Source organism: Salmo trutta, chromosome 29 (assembly GCF_901001165.1).
Source record: "Salmo trutta chromosome 29, fSalTru1.1, whole genome shotgun sequence".
Classification (NCBI taxonomy): Eukaryota; Metazoa; Chordata; class Actinopteri; order Salmoniformes; family Salmonidae; genus Salmo; species Salmo trutta.
In genome coordinates this window covers 11,810,992-11,827,866 of record NC_042985.1, presented here as the reverse complement: position 1 = coordinate 11,827,866, position 16,875 = coordinate 11,810,992, and the positions used below count along the sequence as shown (strand labels likewise).

Below are 16,875 nucleotides of genomic sequence, written 5' to 3'. Positions count from 1 at the left end.
CATATACCTCTGACTATTGGATGTTCTAATAGGCACTTTAGTATTGCCCGCCTAATCTCGAGTTGATAGGCTTGAAGTCATAAACAGCGCTGTGAATCAAGCATTGCTAAGAGCTGCTGGCAAACACAGAAACATTTGAATGAATGCTTACGAGCCTGCTGCTGCCTACCACCGCTCAGACTGCTCTGTCGAATCATAGACTTAATTCTAATATAATAAACACAGAAATACGAGCCTTTGGTCATTAATATGGTCAAACCAAGAAACTATCATTTTGAAATCAAAGCATTTATTTCAGTGAAATACAGAACTGTTTCGTATTTTAAAGAACGGGTGGCAACCCTAAGTCTTAATATTGCTGTTACATTGTACAAACTTCAATGTTATGTCATATTTATGGAAAATTCTGGAATATGAGTTCGCAACAAGCGAGGCAGCCAAAACTGTTGCATATACCCTGACTCTGCGTGCAATGAATGCAAGAGAAGTGACACAATTTCCCTAGTTAATCTTGCCTGCTAACATGAATTTCTTTTAACTAAATATGCAGGTTTAAAAATATATACTTTTGTGTATTGATTTTAAGAAAGGCATTGATGTTTATGGTTAGGTACATTCGTGCAACTATTGTGTTTTTTTTCGCAAATGTGCTTTTGTTAAATCATCCCACGTTTGGCGAAGTAGGCTGTGATTCGATGATAAATTAACAGGCACCGCATTGATTATATGCAACGCAGGACAAGCTAGTTAACCTAGTAATATCATCAACCATGTGTAGTTAACTAGTGATTATGTGAAGATTGATTCTTTTTTTATAAGATACGTTTAATGCTAGCTAGCAACATACCTTGGCTCCTTGCTGCACTCGCGTAACAGGTGGTCAGCCTGCCGCGCAGTTTCCTCGTGGAATGCAATATAATCGGCGTCCAAAAATGGCGATTACCAATTGTTATGCAAACTTGAAATCGGCCTTAATTAATCGGCCATGCCGATTTAAATCGGTCGACCTCTAGTTTGGAACAATCGGTTGACTGCATTTGACCTAACAGAACAGCAAGCAAACTTGTAGTGACTCTAACAGTGAGGACAAGGAACTGTGCCAGTTAAAGTGACAGGGGCGGCGCAAGGTCCCCAGTGTCCAGTCTGGAGCGTGAAGTCATTAGCTCTGCTGGTTGGCTACTGCATAGCAACCTAGCGGTGCCAAAAGCCCTGGTCTGCCCTAGAAAGCCTATGTCAATTACGATCGCCAGAACGGCCAAACCAGAAGAATTTAGGTGCCTGTTTTTGAGCTCTAAATTGTTTTTATTTTGATCAAGTCCCAATGGTGAATTGTTATAAAGTTAGTTACAAATCAGGATATTTTAATTAAATTGTGATCCATTCTGACTACTACATATGTTGTCTGTCAGCACGTGGTCCTGTGTGACAATCACGGCAGCCTACGAGGATGCTCGCGCCCTCATGCACTTGTCTCTCAGGCAGGAGAATTCATCACGTCATTAAGAATTAAGGCAATTCAAACACTTCCGGCTTAATGCGCCATCGGGAGTTTCCATAGCGCTAACGTCATCCACTTATTCCTATCACCATCTACTGGTTTTAATGTCTATGGGAGGCACTTGGTGTGTGTGGGATGCAGCTGCAAGAGGAGAAAAAAAATGCAGTAAACTATAGCAAATGTTAAGTGGCTAAGATGTGTTTCAGAATATTGCATGCTATATAAGTCTCTTGTGGTGTGGATATTGCACATGTCAATATTGCGAGTTTGATGTGATCTACACACAATACCCTAATGACAAAGAAAAAATGTTTTTAGAAAATGTTGCTAGTTAATAAAAAAAGAAACAGATATTACATTTACATAAGTATTCAGACCTTTTTACTCAGCACTTTGTAAACGCTGCCAAAGGTGCTTCAACAGTCTTCTTGGGTATAACACTACAAGCTTGGCACACCTGTATTTTGGGAGTTCCTCCTGTTCTTTTCTGCAGATCCTCTCAAGCTCTGTCAGGTTGGATGGGGAGCATTGCAGCACAGCTAATTTCAGGTCTCTCCAGAGATGTTTGATTGGGTTGAAGTCGGTGCTCTTGCTGGGCCACTCAAGGACATTCAGACTTTTCCTGAAGCCACTCCTGTGTTGTCTTGTTGGAAGGTGAACCTTAGCCCCAGTCGGATAACCTGCTCCAGAATGCTCAAGACTTCATCAAGGATCTTTCTGTACTTTGCTCCGTTCATCTTACCCTCAATTCTGACAAATCTCCCAGTCCCTGCTGCTGAAAAACTTCCCCACAGCATAATGCTGCCACCACAATGCTTCACCGTAGGGATGGTGCCAGGCTTCCTCTACCTGAATGCCAAGCATAACATCTGATCTTGGTTTCATCAGACCAGAGAATCCTGTTTCTAATGGTCTGAGAATCCTTTAGTTAGCACGCTTGGAGTTTTCCAAAAAGTATCTTGTGCCTTTTATTGAGGAGTGACTTCTATCTGGCCACTCTACCATAAAGGCCTTCTGGAAGGTTCTCCCATCTCCACAGAGGAAATTCGGAGCAACCATAAGGCTCTTGGTCACCTCCCCGACCAAGGCCATTCTCTCCAGATTGCTCAGCTCTAGGAAGAGTGTTGGTGGTTCCAAACTTCTTCCATTTAAGAATGGAGGCCACTGTGTTCTTGGGGACCTTCAATGCTGCAGACAGTTTTTGGTGCCCTTCCCCAGATCTGTGCCTTGACACAATCCTGTCTCTGAGCTCTATGGACAATTCCTTTGACCTCATGGCTTGGTTTTTACTCTGACATTCACTGTCAACTGTGGGACCGTACATAGGCAGGTGTGTGCCTTTCCAAGCCATGTCCAATCAATTGAATTTACAACAGGTGGACTCCAAGTTGTAGAAACATCGCAAGGATGATCAATGGAAACAGGAAGCACCTGAGCTCAATTTTGATTCTCATACCAAAGGGTCTGAATACTTATGTAAATAAGGTATTTCTGTGTTTTATTTTTAACACATTTGCAAAAATGTCTAAACTGTTTTCACTTCATCATTATGGGCTATTGTGTGTAGATTGATTGATTTCATTAAATTCATTGTATAATAAGGATGTAACGTAACAATGTGGAAAAGTGAAGGGGTCTGAATTAGAGGTCGACCGATTAATCGGAATGGCCGATTTTTAATTAGGGCCGATTTCAAGTTTTCATAACAATCGGTAATCGGCATTTTTAGCCACCGATTTGCCGATATTTTTAATATACATACATACATACATACATACATACATACATACATACATACACACATACATACATACATACATACATACATACATACATACATACATACATACATACATACATACACACACACACACACACACACACACACACACACACACACTGCTCAAAAAATAAAGGGAGCACTTAAACAACACAATGTAACTCCAAGTCAATCACACTTCTGTGAAATCAAACTGTCCACTTAGGAAGCAACACGGATTGACAATAAATTTCACATGCTGTTGTGCAAATGGAATAGACAACAGGTGGAAATTATAGGCAATTAGCAAGACACCCCCAATAAAGGAGTGGTTTTGCAGGTGGGGACCACAGACCAATTCTCAGTTCCTATGCTTCCTGGCTGATGTTTTGGTCACTTTTGAATGCTGGCGGTGCTTTCACTCTAGTGGTAGCATGAGATGGAGTCTACAACCCACACAAGTTGCTCAGGTAGTGCAGCAGCGTAGGAGGGCAACAACCCAGCAGCAAGACCGTTACCTCCGCCTTTGTGCAAGGAGGAGCAGGAGGAGCACTGCCAGAGCCCTGCAAAATGACCTCCAGCAGGCCACAAATGTGCATGTGTCTGCTCAAACGGTCAGAAACAGACTCCATGAAGGTGGTATGAGAGCCCAACACCGTGCAGGACGTTTGGCATTTGCCAGAGAACACCAAGATTGGCAAATTCGCCACTGGCGCCCTGTGCTCTTCACAGATGAAAGCAGGTTCACACTGAGCACGTGACAGAGTCTGGAGACGCCGTGGAGAACGTTCTGCTGCCTGCAACATCCTCCAGCATGACCGGTTTGGCGGTGGGTCAGTCATGGTATGGGGTGGCATTTCTTTGGGGGGCCGCACAGCCCTCCATGTGCTCGCCAGAGGTAGCCTGACTGTCATTAGCTACCGAGATGAGATCCTCAGACCCCTTGTGAGACCATATGCTGGTGCGGTTGGCCCTGGGTTCCTCCTAATGGAAGACATTGCTAGACCTCATGTGGCTGGAGTGTGTCAGCAGTTCCTGCAAGAGGAAGGCATTGATGCTATGGACTGGCCCGCCCGTTCCCCAGACATGAATCCAATTGAGCACATCTGGGACATCGTGTCTCGCTCCATCCACCAACGCCACGTTGCACCACAGACTGTCCAGGAGTTGGTGGATGCTTTAGTCCAGGTCTGGGAGGAGATCCCTCAGGAGACCATCCGCCACCTCATCAGGAGCATGCCCAGGCGTTGTAGGGAGGTCATACAGGCACGTGGAGGCCACACACACTACTGAGCCTCATTTTGACTTGTTTTAAGGACATTACATCAAAGTTGGATCAGCCTGTAGTGTGGTTTTCCACTTTAATTTTGAGTGCGACTCCAAATCCAGACCTCCATGGATTGATAAATTGGATTTCCATAGATTTTTTTGTGTGTGATTTTGTTGGCAGCACATTCAAATATGTAAAGAAAAAAGTATTTAATAAGATTATTTATTTCATTCAGATCTAGGATGTGTTGTTTAAGTGTTCCCTTTATTTTTTGGAGCAATGTATGTTTTTTTTTTTGTTTTTTTTTTACACCTTTATTTAACTAGGCAAGTCAGATTAAGAACACATTCTTATTTACAATGACGGCCTAGAAACGGTGGTTAACTGCCTTGTTCAGGGGGGATTCGTTTTTGCAACCTTCGGTTACCAGTCCAACGCTCTAACCATCTGCCTTACATTGCACTCCACAAGGATTAACAGGCTGACTACCTGTAACGCGAGGGCAGCAAGAAGCAAAGGTAAGTTGCTAGCTAGCATTAGACTTATAAAAAACGATCAATCTTAACATAATCACTAGTTAACTACACATGGTTGATGATATTACTAGTTTATCTAACGTGTCCTGCGTTGCATATGATCGATGCGGTGCCTGTTAATTTTCATTGAATCACAGCCTACTTCGACAAACGGGTGTTGATTTAACAAGCGCATTTGCGATAAAAGTACTGTCGTTGCACCAATGTACCTAACCATAAACATCAATGCCTAACAGGAATATTTAGACTTAGTCACCCGTTAGATAAAATACGGAACGGTTCCGTATGTCACTGAAAGAAAAAACTTTTGTTTTCAAGATGATAGTTTCCAGATTCGACCATATTAATGACCCAAGGCTCGTATTTCTGTGTGTTTATTATATTATAATTAAGTCTATGATTTGATAGAGCAGTCTGAGCGGTGGTAGGCAGCAGCAGGCTCGTAAGCATTCATTCAAACAGCACTTCGCTGTGCTTCAAGCATTGCGCTGTTTATGATTTTCAACCTGGGTGGGTATAATTTGTGGAACGTTCCAACCGGAATCTATTCCAAAAACTTCCTAAATAACAAGGTTTCCAAAAAACAACGCATACAAAGTTGCATAGCGGCAGAATAAGATAGCGGGTAGGGAGTGGTCTATTTCATTGCGTTTTTCACTCATCACGTTTATTCCGAAAAATGTCTGTCCTCACATGTCTGTTTGCCTATGGACAAATATTAAGAATAAGCTACGTGGTGAGTTGATGCCTATTCGGCAGCTAGTTAGCTAGGTTTGTATGTGTTGCTACTTTGTATGCGTTGTTGGTTGGCAACCTTTTACTTTACGTTTTTTGGAACAGATTCCTGTTGGAACGTTCCACAAATTATACCCACCCCTTCAAGACTGTCAACTCCCAAGATTAGGCTGGTGTAACCGATGTGAAATGGCTAGCTAGTTAGCCGGGTGCACGCTAATAGCGTTTCAAACGTCACTCGCTCTGAGACTTGGAGTAGTTTTTTCCCTTCCTCTGCATGGGTAACGCTGCTTCGAGGGTGGCTGTTGTCGATGTGTTCCTGGTTTGAGCCTAGGTAGGAGCGAGGAGAGGGACGGAAGCTATACTGTTACACTGGCAATACTAAAGTGCCTATAAGAACATCCAATAGTCAAAGGTATATGAAATACAAATCGTATAGAGAGAAATAGTCCTATAATAATATAATAACTACAACCTAAAACTTCTTACCTGGGAATATTGAAGACTCATGTTAAAAGGAACCACAAGCTTTCATATCTTCCCATGTTCTGAGCAAGGCACTTAAACATTAGCTTTCTTAAATGGCACATATTGCACTTTTACTTTCTTCTCCAACACTTTGTTTTGCATTATTTAAACCAAATTGAACATGTTTCATTATTTGAGGCTAAATTGATTTTATTGATGTATTATATTAAGTGTTCATTCAGTATTGTTGTAATTGTCATTATTAAAATAATAATAATAATCGGCTGATTAATCGGTACCGGGGTTTTGGCCCTCCAATAATCGGTATCGGCGGTGAAAAATCATAATCGGTCGACCTCTAGTCTGAATACTTTCCAAATGTACTGTATATACAAAAATATAAACGCAACAACGATTTTACTTAGTTACAGTTCATGTAAGGAAATCAGTCAATTGAAATAAATGAATTAGCCCCTAATCTATGGATTTCACATGACTGAGCAGGGGCGCAGCCATGGGTGGGCCTGGAAGGTCATAGGCCCACCCACTTGGGAGCCAGGCCCAGCCAATAGTAATTAGTTTTTCCATACAAAAGGGCTTTATTACAGACAGGAAATACTCCTCAGTTTCATCAGCTGTGAGGGTGGTTGGTCTCAGATGATCCCACAGGTGAAGAAGCCGAATGTGGAGGTCTTGAGCTGGCGTGGTTACACATGGTCTGCAGTTGTGCGTCCGATTAAACGTACTGCCAAATTCTCTAAAACAATGTTGGAGGCGACTTATGGTAGAGAAATTAACAGGTGTATTGATTACCTTGGCAAAGGAGAAATGCTCATTGACAGTGACCAAAATCAACAACCTAAAACTGTCCCAAACAAAGGATTAAAACAAGCTTATATTTTGGGTTCTGATTGGGTATGACAATTGAACTCCGCTCATGAAGCATATATTCTTCAAGAAACAAATATATACTGCACAAAATTATAAACGCATGTAAACTGTTGGTTTCATGAGTTGAAATAAAAGATCCCAGAAATGTACCATACGCACATAATGCTTATTTCTCGCCAATTTTGTGCCCAAATTTGTTTACATCCCTATTAGTGACTAGGCTAAACCAATGCTTCTATAGACGTCTAACAGGCTTGTTGTCTGTGACCTTCTAAACATTACTCCTAATGTCCCTATTGACCTACTTCTTCAGATGTGGAGAATATCAATAACATCTCATTCATTCCCCCTTCTCTCCTCTTCCACCCTTCAGTTACATTTTATCCTGTACTGTGGATTGGGAGCTGACAACGGTTGCATTCATTAGGCACCAAACAGGAGAGAACTGAATTAAACAGGGAGGTATTAACTGTACTTGTCAAAAAAGAAACGCCCTGTCACTTTCTGTTGAAAAGCATTTCAAAACGTTTTGTTGTGCCCTAATGAACAAGGTCAAAGGCAGCTATTAAGAATGCCCACCTCCACGCAATCACAAGCTGAATTGAAATCTCTTGATTTGATTCATTTTCTGCCTTCTGAAACGTGAAGGCACTCTGTACACACGCACAGTCAAGAAAACTAACATGATCTCCTGGGAAAAAATGTAAAGGTTCCATTCACGTTATTTTCATACCATCGCTTCACAGTGTCTTCTTTTATGAGAGGCCAGAGTTTGAAATGGCCAGTTAAAGGAGATGTGGTTTGTAGGCTACTCTGAGTGATGTTGCCTGTAAGGTATGAACTGTTGATGACCCATGAGAGACCGAGGCCCAGTGAGTGGGTTGCAGTTGTCGGAGTCCATGAGACACTGCCAGAAAACGGCTGTAATTAAAACTCACCGTTTCAACATTCACAACAGGCAACTACAGGCTGAGTTGAAAGTGCTCGAGTGGCTCTGTGTTTGGGTCTGTTTCAGGGCTGGGAATTGCCAGGGACCTCACAATACGATATTGTCGTGAAATGTTGGTGCCGATATGAATTGCAATTCTATACAGTGAGCTCCAAAAGTATTGGGACTGTGACACATTTTTTGTTTTGGCTCAGTACTCCAGCACTTCTATTCTTATTTACAATAAAATTGACTCCAAAATTACACAATACTTTATTTACTATTCATTTATTCTATTAGGCACAAAATAATCTGAAACACAACCAAAACAAACAGCAAATGCATCCAACAATTTTTTTTTTGTGACAAACTTGATCAAGTCATTGTGTGCTACGAATATGGGACCAGATTTAATACACATAAGTGAATTTGTCACGATACTTTTGGTCACTTAAAATAGGGGGACTATGTACAAAAAGTGCTGTAATTTTCTAAATGCTTCACCCGATATGGTGAAAACACACTCAAATTATAGATGTCTGCACTTTAACCTCGTTTAGCATTTCAAGTCCAAAGTACTAGAGTACAGAGCCAGAACAATTGCAATTTGATACCGTAACTTTATTGCAGTTTAATGTTCCAAACATATTGCTCCTGCAGAGGGATGAGAGAGCCATGAGAAAACAAGTTTTGATCAGTCATGGAATTGAGTACTTAAAACAAATTGGCTCCTTTTTTTTTAAATATGGAGAACAAGCAATGAAGGAAAAATGTTTTGGTGCAGGTCCAGCCAACTAGTGCAAAAATCATATTGCGATATTGTCAAATAATATCTCTATGTAACTAGAGATATTATTTGCACCTCACGAGTCTGTTTTCACCTGAGGGTAAACTGCTTTCCCACCACTGTGCGTAGTAGACCTAGGCTATTTCACTGAATGGTCAAGGAGTTTGCCAGCTAATGTGGATAAATGCATAGGGTAGTCTTATACAGATTTTTCTGTTTCTACTGAAAGCAAAGTGTTCATGTCTTTATAAAGTTGTTGTTGTTGCACACTCTTTAGGAAAGTAAACTAGCAAAGTGTCTTCCTGCTTTGTGAAAAAGGTCTACACCGGTGCTTCATGGTCTGCAGAGGCTTTCTCCTTCTCCTATGTTGTTAATCTGCAGTTTGTCACTAAGGCCCTCCTATGAGTTGTTGTGGAAATCGCCTGGATTTCCTCTCTTAACCCGTGGGAATGATGCCACCGCAAGGTCTTTGACATTTTGTCCCTCTGCCTTTTTTATGAATACCATTATTGGATACTCTGAGGCGCTGGAATGTGTGTTCTGTTTATGATGGATGTATTTTGGGGTTGTCTTGTTGCATTGTCCCGTCCTCCAGAACCCCATTTGTTAAGCACTGTTTTACCCGATTGGCTGGGAGTATTTAAAATAGTCCTGCGTTTTGTCTTTGGTGGGACGGTCTTGTGATAGTTTGATTTATATTAAGGTGTGGTCTATGCCAAGTTAGGCTATGCCATGTTAGGTAGGCTTCCTATCTGGGAAGCTGGGAAAAAGAGGGAGTTTTGGATTTGGCAATGAGATTGTTATGCATTAAGGGGAAATTCCCTCTCGAGTGGATCTTTAGGGGATGTTGGATTCAGAACAGAGATTGTGGTTTTTAAATGCTCAGTCCAACATAGGGCTGGGTGATATCAAATTATTTTCAATGTATGTTTAGTGCGACGTTCCAAAATAAATTCTCTCCAGTTTTTATGAGTCTTTTTGGTCTTGTCTCCTTCTGTGCTGTGTTCACAGGAGACACCAAGCCCCTCCCCTTGCCACTCAAAACAACAAAGACTAAAGAACACTTCTTCCTCACTGACAACAAGCAGTTTAAACTCTCTTTTTGCATTTGAGGTTTGGTCCAACAGAATCGGTCAAATGGACACTGAAACGCTTAGAAACGTCGTACAGTTAAATAATGAACTTTTCTAACGATACCTTTTTTATGTCTCAACTCCCAAAATGTAGAATAGAGCAGACCCTACTAACATGAGAGTATCAATAAACATGATTTTGGAAAATCTAATGCAGCATTGCGGTACCAAATACCGCTAGCAGCATTTTAGCAACAGACTTATGTGCTAGCTGTCTGGTCTGTGTTTTAATACATGTGCAGTGAGCATACAAATACTGATTTATAATAGGGTTGGGTGGTATCCAGATGTTCATACCGTTTCTGTACCATACTGGGCTATACGGTATTACCGAATGTGCACACAAGGGGTGCTATTTCAACAACCACACACAAAACAATTTATGTAACAGGGATCTTGTTCCAGGAGGGGGTTGTATGTCTCTGCTGTAACCAGGAAACTTGATCTTGACATCTAGCCACTGGGTTAGCAAACCAAATGCTTACCTGGAGCCCTGAGCTGGATGTCATTTGTTTGACAAGTCTTAGATTTCTTATAGTTATAAGCAGTGGCGTAGTGCGAAGCTCCCGTGATGGGGGGATGCCCCCAACCCAAAAAACAAAACACAAAAAGTTTAGAAAATCATACTGTCGGTATTTAGAAATATACCATATAAACAATATATCACCCAAACCTAATTTATATAAGAAATTGGCAACTCCTTCTGATTCTTAGTAATAAGCATCTTATCCCGGTAGGCCACTTGATTTCAATATCTAAACAAAGTGAACAGTTTGTACAAACAGGTGATGGACAGGAGGGTGTGTTCAAAGCAGTTCAACTGTTATACCATGTTAGCAAGCAAATACACCCAAGTTGGCTAAACTTGAACTATAAAGATTAGCTGGCTACCCACTAGAAGGTGGGCTTGAGTGATTGTTTATGAGACCTGTGTTCATATTTTATAATGACGGCTACAAGATGTTGGGCACTATTGCTGAATGTGCATATTCCAGGAAGATGTCTAACAATTGCATTTTCATAGACTTGAAAGCCAGATCAATGATTATTGCAAAAAAAATGCAGGTGAAACTATTTTGATAAAATTATGAAATTATTAGTAGGTCTTTATGGTTGTGGAAGTCATACTTTTAGTCAAGGTATAATTTTACAAGCCCCAAATTCATTAGATTATTCCTGACTGTTTTGAAATGGGGTGTTTTGACCTTAAATTGTGCAACAAAGCTTTATTTAGAGAACGTTAAAATCTCTCTCTAGTGTGTGTGTGTGTGTGTGTGTATGTAAGTGTATACACACTACCGTTCAAAAGTTTGGAGTCATTTAGAAATGTCCTTGTTTTTGAAAGAAAAGCATTTTTTTTGTATCCATTAAAATAACATCAAATTGATCAGAAATACAGTGTAGACTTAATGTTGGAAATTGTAGCTGGAAACGGCAGATTTTTTTATGGATTATCTACGTAGGCGTACAGAGGCCCATTTATCAGCAACCACGTTGTGTTAGCTAATCCAAGTTTATCATTTTAAAAGGCTAATTGATCATTAGAAAACCCTTTTGCAATTATGTTAGCACAGCTGAAAACTGTTCTGATTTTAAAGAAGCACTAAAACTGTCCTTTAGACTAGACTAGTTGAGTATCTGGAGCATCAGCATTTGTGGGTTCGATTTACAGGCTCCAAATGTCCAGAAACAAAGCCCTTTCTTCTGAAACTCGTCAGTCTATTCTTGTTCTGAGAAATGAAGGCTTCCATGCGAGAAATTGCCAAGAAACTGAAGATCTCGTACAACGCTGTGTACTACTCCCTTCACAGAACTGCGCAAACGGGCTCTAACCAGAATAGAAAGAGGAGTGGGAGGCCCCGGTGCACAACTGAGCAAGAGGACAAGTACATTAGTGTCTAGTTTGAGAAACAGACGCCTCACAAGTCCTCAACTGGCAGCTTCATTAAATAGTACCCGCAAAACATTAGTCTTAACGTCAACAGTGAAGAGGCGATTCCGGGATGCTGGACTTCTAGGCAGAGTTCCTCTGTCCAGTGTCTGTGTTCTTTTGCCCATCTTAATCTTTTCTTTTTATTGGCCAGTCTGAGGTATGGCTTTTTCTTTGCAACTCTGCCTAGAAGGCCAGCATCCCGGAGTTGCCTCTTCACTGTTGATGTTGAGACTGGTGTCCATCTGATTTTTAGCCATATCGCTCAGCCTTAGTCCAACATCAATGGCGTTCTCTCTCACTTTGTAGACATTGGCTCATCTTACACCTGCGGGATGTTGCCGGCTTGTCAGACACAGAGAGAGAACAGCTTTCCCTGGAGCACCAGCCACGTGTTAAATTTGAATGACATTTAATCACAACAAGAGCTAAAGGTCTCCTGAATGTCCCTGAGGCTGTATAGTGTTAAATTAAACCTAGCTTAGCTCCTTGTCAACTCTTTTACTGTCCTCTCTTCTCTGAGTTCCTCTTCTGTGTAAACCCATTGATTGCATCAAATGAGGTCAGTCTTTGAGATTCAAATTTTGTCCTTTGGTTAGTGTGAGGAAGAAACGCCCCACGGATTTGCCTTTTCCTGATCAGAATTGATAATTGGAACTGTTTACCTTAGCCGAACAAACCATGGTCTGTGGGGTCCCTGAGTTGGTCCTGTGTTGGAGGAGCACAGGGTCTGTATCCACGAAGTGTCTCAGAGTAGGAGTGCTGCTCTAGGATCTGTCCATATAGCCTACTCTTATTCATTATCACCACTCCTACTCTGAGACACTATGGATACGGGCCCCGGTGTGGAGACAGGCTGCCATACCAGACTCCTTTCTATGAATTGGTGAATGGATAGGTTACAAAATGTTTGCTTCTGGCAGTTCCCTTTAATGGACAGATGTATTCTCCAGGAACTAGACTACGTCATTGGACAGAAATGACACACCTCCCCACATCCATGAGCAAAAGCGTAACCTTAGTATTGTTTGTCTAAAACCCAATGGATTTCTGTCATTTCATTACATAAGAAATTGATAGTATTATATCTTGTATATGAACCATACAGCCAACATTCACAGCAATGTTTGATTTGAGCCAATAAACGAAACCAGCAACAACTTCCATTGCGTCTTATTTTTCTGATGCACAACTTTCTGTCACTCTTGCTGTCTTGTCCATATCTTGCCCTTATTATCCCCATGCTCCGCCCATGCAGCTGCTGTGTTGACCGGCATTGTAATGGATGCAATTATAGCCCAGGGGTGACCATTGGCAAATCTTAGTCATGTAGGCAGGAGTAGGAGAGGAGTCAATGCTGGGCTGGAGCAAAATAAAGCGGTTGTACTCTAGAGGGCATGCTAAACAACTTTTTTTTTAGCACGGCTGTGCTGTGGTCATAGGTACAGGGCGGAGCAGAGTAAAAAAGGTTGTTTTGCACAACCTCGAGTGTACAATAGCTTTTCTACAACGGGTTACCATAAATGTTTTTAAATGTTATTTTGATACATTTATTCACAGGCTACTTTCATCCCTCAACGAAATATAGGCGTAGTTCTGACACGTCTACAGTGAGGGGGAAAAAGTATTTTATCCCCTGCTGATTTTGTACGTTTGCCCACTGACAAAGAAATGATCAGTCTATAATTTTAATGGTAGGTTTATTTGAACAGTGAGAGACAGAATAACAACAACAAAAAATCCAGAAAAACGCATGTCAAAAATGTTATAAATTGATTTGCATTTTAATGAGGGACATAAGTATTTGACCCCTCTGCAAAACATGACTTAGTACTTGGTGGCAAAACCCTTCTTGGCAATCAGAGGTCAGACGTTTCTTGTAGTTGGCCACCAGGTTTGCACACATCTCAGGAGGGATTCTTGTCCCACTTCTCTTTGCAGATCTTCTCCAAGTCATTAAGTTTTCGAGGCTGACGTTTGGCAACTCGAACCTTCAGCTCCCTCCACAGATTTTCTATGGGATTAAGGTCTGGAGACTGGCTAGGCCACTCCAGGACCTTAATGGGCTTCTTCTTGAGCCACTCCTTTGTTGCCTTGGCCGTGTGTTTTCGGTCATTGTCATGCTGGAATACCCATCCACGACCCATTTTCAATGCCCTTGCTGAGGGAAGGAGGTTCTCACCCAAGATTTGACGGTACATGGCCCCGTCCATCGTCCCTTTGATGCGGTGAAGCTGTCCTGTCCCCTTAGCAGAAAAACACCCCCAAAGCATAATGTTTCTACCTCCATGTTTGATGGTGGAGATGGTGTTCTTGGGGTCATAGGCAGCATTCCTCCTCCTCCAAACACGGTGAGTTGAGTTGATGCCAAAGAGCTCCATTTTGGTCTCATCTGACCACAACACTTTCACCCAGTTGTCCTCTGAATCATTCATATGTTCATTGGCAAACTTCAGACGGGCATATATATGTGCTTTCATGAGCAGGGGGACCTTGCGGGCGCTGCAGGATTTCAGTCCTTCACGGCGTAATGTGTTACCAATAGTTTTCTTGGTGACTATGGTCCCAGCTGCCTAGAGATCATTGACAAGATCCTCCCGTGTAGTTCTGGGCTGATTCCTCATTGCTCTCATGATCATTGCCACTCCACGAGGTGAGATCTTGCATGGATCCCCAGGCCGAGGGAGATTGACAGTTCTTTTGTGTTTCTTCCATTTGCAAATAATCGCACCAACTGTTGTCACCTTCTCACCAAGCTGCTTGGTGATGGTCTTGTAGCCCATTCCAACCTTGTGTAGGTCTACAATCTTGTCCCTGACATCCTTGGAGAGCTCTTTGATCTTGGCCATGGTGGAGAGTTTGGAATCTGATTGATTGCTTCTGTGGACAGGTGTCTTTTTATACAGGTAACAAACTGAGATTAGGAGCACTCCCTTTAAGAGTGTGCTCCTAATCTCAGCTCGTTACCTGTATAAAAGACACCTGGGAGCCAGACATCTTTCTGATTTGAGAGAGGGTCAAATACTTATTTCCCTCACTAAAATGCAAATCAATTTATAACATTTTTGACATGTGTTTTTCTGAATTTTTTTTGTTATTCTGTCCCTCACTGTTCAAATAAACCTACCATTAAAATGATAGACTGATCCTTTCTTTGTCAGTGGGCAAACGTACAAAATCAGCAGGAGATCAAATACTTTTTTCCCTCACTGTATGGTTGCTAGCCAATGCGGCTGGCCGTTGACTCTATCGTTTTGGTTGCCAGAGACGCGACCCATACGTTAAATCTTTTTGTTCTATGTCTATGGACGCGACCCAGTTGTTCGTTCTAAATGTTCCTTTGCCGTGCTGGCTGGCAACGCTCTTATCCCTTGCTAGCTAGCAAACTACAGCTAACACAGTCAGCTCAAACAGTGCAGCTAGAATAACAGCAAAGTAGCTGCAATTGCATTTGTTTTGGATACATCCATAACAATGAACTAATGATGTGTTATTTTTGCCCGCCATAGGAAATGTGCTCTTTCGTCAGGGCACTGTTCGTAGAAGCTAACCAACTACACTGCTAACGCAATTACTTCAAACTGAAGCTGGTAGGACAGCAAACTAGCTGCATTTCATGTCGTTTGACCTGTTTTTGTATTTCTTTGTATATATCCATAAAAATTATGCTGATTTCAACTGGTTGAGAAAAGATTGAACGTGTCAGGATGAGACTTTCTCAATAAGACAGTGGAGAACGAATTTCAATATTGAAACTTGCAAATGTCGAGAGACAGATGGCAACTATTGTACACCCCCCCCCCCCCCCACCCGCAAACCAAGAAGCAAGGGGAAATAATGCCTAGATGCCTTAATGGGATAGTGGATGAGCAGTGATTTCCCCTGACACCTCCAGGCAGGACCGCTATTGGACATCCCTCTAATAAATCCTGCTCCTCCTTCCCCTGTGGCTCCTTGGTTACCGACTGCAATTTTGTTGTTGACCAACAGGTGCAGTTCCAGAAGATCCAACAGCTACGTCAGACCCAGACCAGGGCCCAGTACTATGGAGGCTCCCTGCCCAATGTCAACCAGATCGGCAACGCTAGCGCTGACTGCCAGGTGAGCCCCTCCTTAACAATCATGCTCCCTTTTTTTTTCTCAAATGTTTTATATTCAGTGCCTTCAGAAAGTATTCATACCCCTTGACTTATTCCACATTTTGTTGGTACAGCCTGAATTCAAAATGGATTAAATCTTTTTTTTTATTATCTCAGCCATCTACTCACAATACCCCATAATGACAAATTGAAAACCTGTTTTTAGACATTTTTGCAAATGTATTGAAAATGAAATGCAGAAATATCTAATTTACATAAGTATTCACACCCCTGACTCAATACTTTGTAGAAGCACCTTTTGGTGGCAATAACAGGATTCTATTACACAGGACTCAGCCCATAACCAAACAGCGCTGCAGTAGGCCTATATGCAAGTGGGCCATTGCCATATATGGATCTGTGCCATTTACTTTGAACTGGACTGTGTTTACAGTTGTGGTCATGAGTAGATGCGCTTGTGTTGAGATCAAAGTGAGCTGCATGTAGCCACGTGTGCACATTTAGTTCATATAGTTTGCTAGTTAGTGAGTTGTTAGGCCAGGTACAGATAATTTGGAATCAGGAATAGGGGAGTGAAGACATCTTTGAAAAGCGAGTAGGTAAAGAGCTTATTTTTGTCTTAAAGGGGCAGTGTTGTATTTTGAGACAGGCTTGAATAAGCTAAGTAGCCAATAGGCAGAGGGTAGCATCATTTGTCTGATTCTCTGTAGTAATGGTATGGGAATAATGTATTTTATTTTGTAAAGTTGTTTCTTCCATCCAACACAACAACATTGTCAGTCACCTCCTGGATAAACAGGTTAATGTCAAGCCTAACATTGGCTGCTACTTTAGGCTGAG

The 16,875-nt window shown here is 41.7% G+C and overlaps 1 protein-coding gene across 4 annotated transcripts in view; it reads left to right on the top strand.

Annotated features, from left to right (window-relative positions):
- LOC115166922 (CREB-regulated transcription coactivator 3) overlaps positions 1–16,875 on the top strand; it is a 99,156-nt gene that overhangs the window by 3,630 nt on the left and 78,651 nt on the right. For all 4 annotated transcript variants that reach the window (XM_029720854.1, XM_029720852.1, XM_029720853.1 and 1 more), the window contains exon 2: positions 15,926–16,036. In XM_029720854.1, the coding sequence (XP_029576714.1) occupies positions 15,926–16,036 (111 nt within the window). The remainder of the gene's footprint in view (positions 1–15,925; positions 16,037–16,875) is intronic.